The sequence below is a fragment of the Sinocyclocheilus anshuiensis genome, unplaced genomic scaffold, assembly GCF_001515605.1.
Source record: "Sinocyclocheilus anshuiensis isolate Anshui unplaced genomic scaffold, SAMN03320099.WGS_v1.1 scaffold121, whole genome shotgun sequence".
NCBI classification, from domain to species: Eukaryota; Metazoa; Chordata; class Actinopteri; order Cypriniformes; family Cyprinidae; genus Sinocyclocheilus; species Sinocyclocheilus anshuiensis.
The window spans coordinates 663,209-666,621 of NW_015539856.1; the positions used below are offsets into that span (position 1 = coordinate 663,209).

The 3,413-nt window shown below is 42.3% G+C and overlaps 1 protein-coding gene across 1 annotated transcript in view; it reads right to left on the minus strand.

The window, feature by feature from the left end:
- Positions 1–595: 595 nt before the first annotated feature.
- The window catches only part of gfra4b (GDNF family receptor alpha 4b), a 73,253-nt gene continuing 70,435 nt past the window's right edge, over positions 596–3,413 (minus strand). The window contains exon 8 of the mRNA XM_016481227.1: positions 596–1,194. Within this exon, the coding sequence (XP_016336713.1) occupies positions 1,054–1,194 (141 nt within the window). The 3' untranslated portion in view covers positions 596–1,053. The remainder of the gene's footprint in view (positions 1,195–3,413) is intronic.

Below are 3,413 nucleotides of genomic sequence, written 5' to 3' on the forward strand. Positions count from 1 at the left end.
TTTGGCCCCAAGCATGTTTTTGACAAAGACACACATGCACCGTGTGGAGTTTCACCTGACTAACTTTTCCACATTTTTGTGCCAGTTTGCTCAAAGTTTCTGAGGCACAAAGGAACAGCAACAGGCTTTAAATGAACCAGCATCTTTTATTAGTGCCATATGATGAACCAAAGAATGTTCCATAATGAGATTCCCAGCCTTCCTTTAGAAATATCAAGGGCTTTCTTAGCAGCGGCTGGAGCGGGAAACACCTCCCCTACCCCATTCCCACAACACCAGCCCTCATATTCATGATCAGAACCACCGGGACTCCTCATAAATACATCGCATTATACATAAAGACACAGTACTGGGCAGGAAATCAGCTGTGGCGACGCCACAACAATGTTGAGTCTCCAAGATCGGTTAGTTGAAGTAGCTTATGTCCCAATAGCACATTATGAGCTTTGGGAGGAGTACTGTTTACTTCCACCCAAAGCATTACCATTCTATTATTGATCAGAAATAGCCTATGTCTTCTCTTCAGTCAAGTTGAACAGAATGATATTAAATCTCAGTTTTCTTCAAGGGGATCTCCAAATGGTTGAACTGACGCATGAGGAACTATAACAGAAAGAAGAAAAAGCTTAATTTCTCTCCACATTTCATCAGGAATTGATTTTGGAGTGCTAGAAGGTTATTTGGCCTTTAGAAACTTTTAGTCTTTTGAATTGGCTCCCCACCCCACAAAAATATGATTTTACACTGAAACTCTCAATGAACGGCACAGTTTCATATTGACTCCGTGTGACGCTATGTACATTTGTACAGGTAGGTTTCCCGCTGGCCTTTGTGTTTGACTAACCACATTCATTTCTAGAAAAGTGCCTTGCAAATTCAGATTCTGTAGGTTTAACTGGCGCTTCCACAGAAACAGAGATAACACGATGACGTCAATTTTAAGAGAAATGAGGCTGGCGAGGACAGTTTCTCCAGCTCTGGAGCTGAACAGGTTTCAGTTGGTCCAAAATCACGGGCCCGTCAGAATAGATGTCTCGAAAGTCTTGAGTCTGTTTACTGATCACAGCTGAGCAAGAAGCTGAGAAACACACAAATCCAGACAGGCAGCGATGCCGCGGCAAACACACGAGCCGAGTTCTGCTGTGTTTCGAAGGATGCGGTGGAGTCAGACCAAAGCCTCACCTTCACAGAGTCCTGAGGAACGAGAGGAGAAAGCATTACCTGTTTGGTTTAGAATGGGATTTGCAAACCAGACTACATTTGCATTTCCTCCCCAAAAAAGGTTAAAGCTTTGGTCGTGTGCACATCAGGGTCAAAAATGTTCCATTAAAAGACGATATTTAACCCCTGGAATTGATTTCCAGCGACATCTTTTTGACCTTTGCAATGGCGAATTTTAAATATTATACTAAATGTATCTACGAAAGCCCATTTCTGTCACTGAATTTAAATGAATAAAAATAAATAAATAATTGAGACTTTTTATCTTGCAATTCTGACTTCTTTTCTTCGAATTTTGAGATATAAACTTGCAGTTGCAAATGATAAAGTCCAATTCGGAGGGGAAAAAATATGATTTTCTTAGAATCGCGGGTTTATATCTCACAATTCTGACTTTTTTCCTCAATATTATGAGTTTAAATATCGCAATTCTGACTTTTTTCTTGCAACTGCAAGTTTATATCTCGCAATTCTGACTTTTTATATCATGAAATTCTGAGAAAAAAGTCAGAATTGTTAGATACCTTTTTTATTCTTTAATCAGTGTCGGAAACAGGCATCCATATCTGTAAAAAATAAAAAGTTGAGAAAACTTAAAAGTTTAAGGCAACCAGCTTCAGCAGATTTTTGAGTTTTCTCAACTTGTTGTTTTGTAATGCATTATCTTAATTTTGTGTTATTTTTTGCCACCTGGGCTGGGCTTGCATACAGTGGGGGAAATATTTATTTGATCCCCTGCTGATTTTGTAAGTTTGCCCACTTAATGTTCCTGTGGCTCAGTGGTAGAGCATTGTGTTAGCAGCGCAAAAGGTTGTGGGTTCAATTCCCAGAGAACACACATACTGGTAAAAAATGTATAGCCTGAATGCATTGTAAGTCGCTTTGGATAAAAGCGTCTGCTAAATGCATAAATTATGAAATTATTATTATTAAAATTACAAAGAAATTAAGGGTCTGTAATTTTTACAGTAGGTTTATTTTAACGGATAGAGACAGAATATCAACCAAAAAATCTGGAAATTGATTTCAGTGAGTGAAATAAGTATTTGATCCCCTACCAAGCAGCAAGAATTCTGGCTCCCACAGGTTGGTTATGTGCCCATGTGGAACACAGATTAGTTCTGTCACTTTAAGAAGTTACTCCTAATGTCAGCTTGTTAGGTATAGTTAGTTGTTTGCTGTTAAGCAATTGCAATATTGCTTCACAACAAACATTTGTGCATCTGCAGGTGGAAGTCGTGGCCTAATGGTTAGAGAGTTGGACTCGTAACCCAAAGGTTGCGGGTTCGAGTCTCGTACCGGCAGGGATTGTAGGTGGGGGGAGTGAATGTATAGCGCTCTCTCCCACCTTCAGTACCACGACTGAGGTGCCCTTGAGCAAGGCACCGAACCCCCAACTGCTCCCCGGGTGCCGCAGCAAAAAAATGGCTGCCCACTGCTCTGGGTGTGTGTTCACGGTGTGTGTGTGTTCACTGCTGTGTGTGTGCACGTTGGATGGGATAAATGCAGAGCACTAATTCCGAGTATGGGTCACCATACTTGGCCACGTGTCACGTCACGTATATAAGACACCTGTCCACACAATCTGTATCTTCCATTCCAACCTCTCCCACCACCATGGGCAAGACCAGAGAGCTGTCAAAGCATGTCAGAGACAAGATTGTAGATCTGCACAAGGCTTGAATGGGCTACAAGACCATCAGCAAGAAGCTTGGTGAGAAGGAGACAAATGTTGGTGCGATTATTCGGAAAAGGAAGAAATACAAAACAACCATCAATTGGCCCCGGTCTGGAGCTCCAGATCTCGCCTCGTGGGGTAAAGATGATCATGAGAAAGGTGAGGGATCAGCCCCGAACTAAACGGGAGGAGCTTGTTAATGATCTTAAGGCAGTTGGGACCACAGTCTCCAAGCAAACCATTGGTAACACATTACGCCACAATGGACTGAAATCCTGCAGCGCCCGCAAGGTCCCCTGCTCAAGAAGGCACATGTACAGGCCCATTTAAAGTTTGCCAAAGAACATCTAAATTATTCATAACCTCCTTCCCTCAGGCAGAACACTGAAGATGGGTCATGGATGGGTCTTCCAGCACGACAACGACCCGAAACATACCGCCAAGGCAACAAAGGAGTGGCTCAAGAAGAAGCACATTAAGGTCATGGAGTGGCCTAGCCAGTCTCCAGACCTCA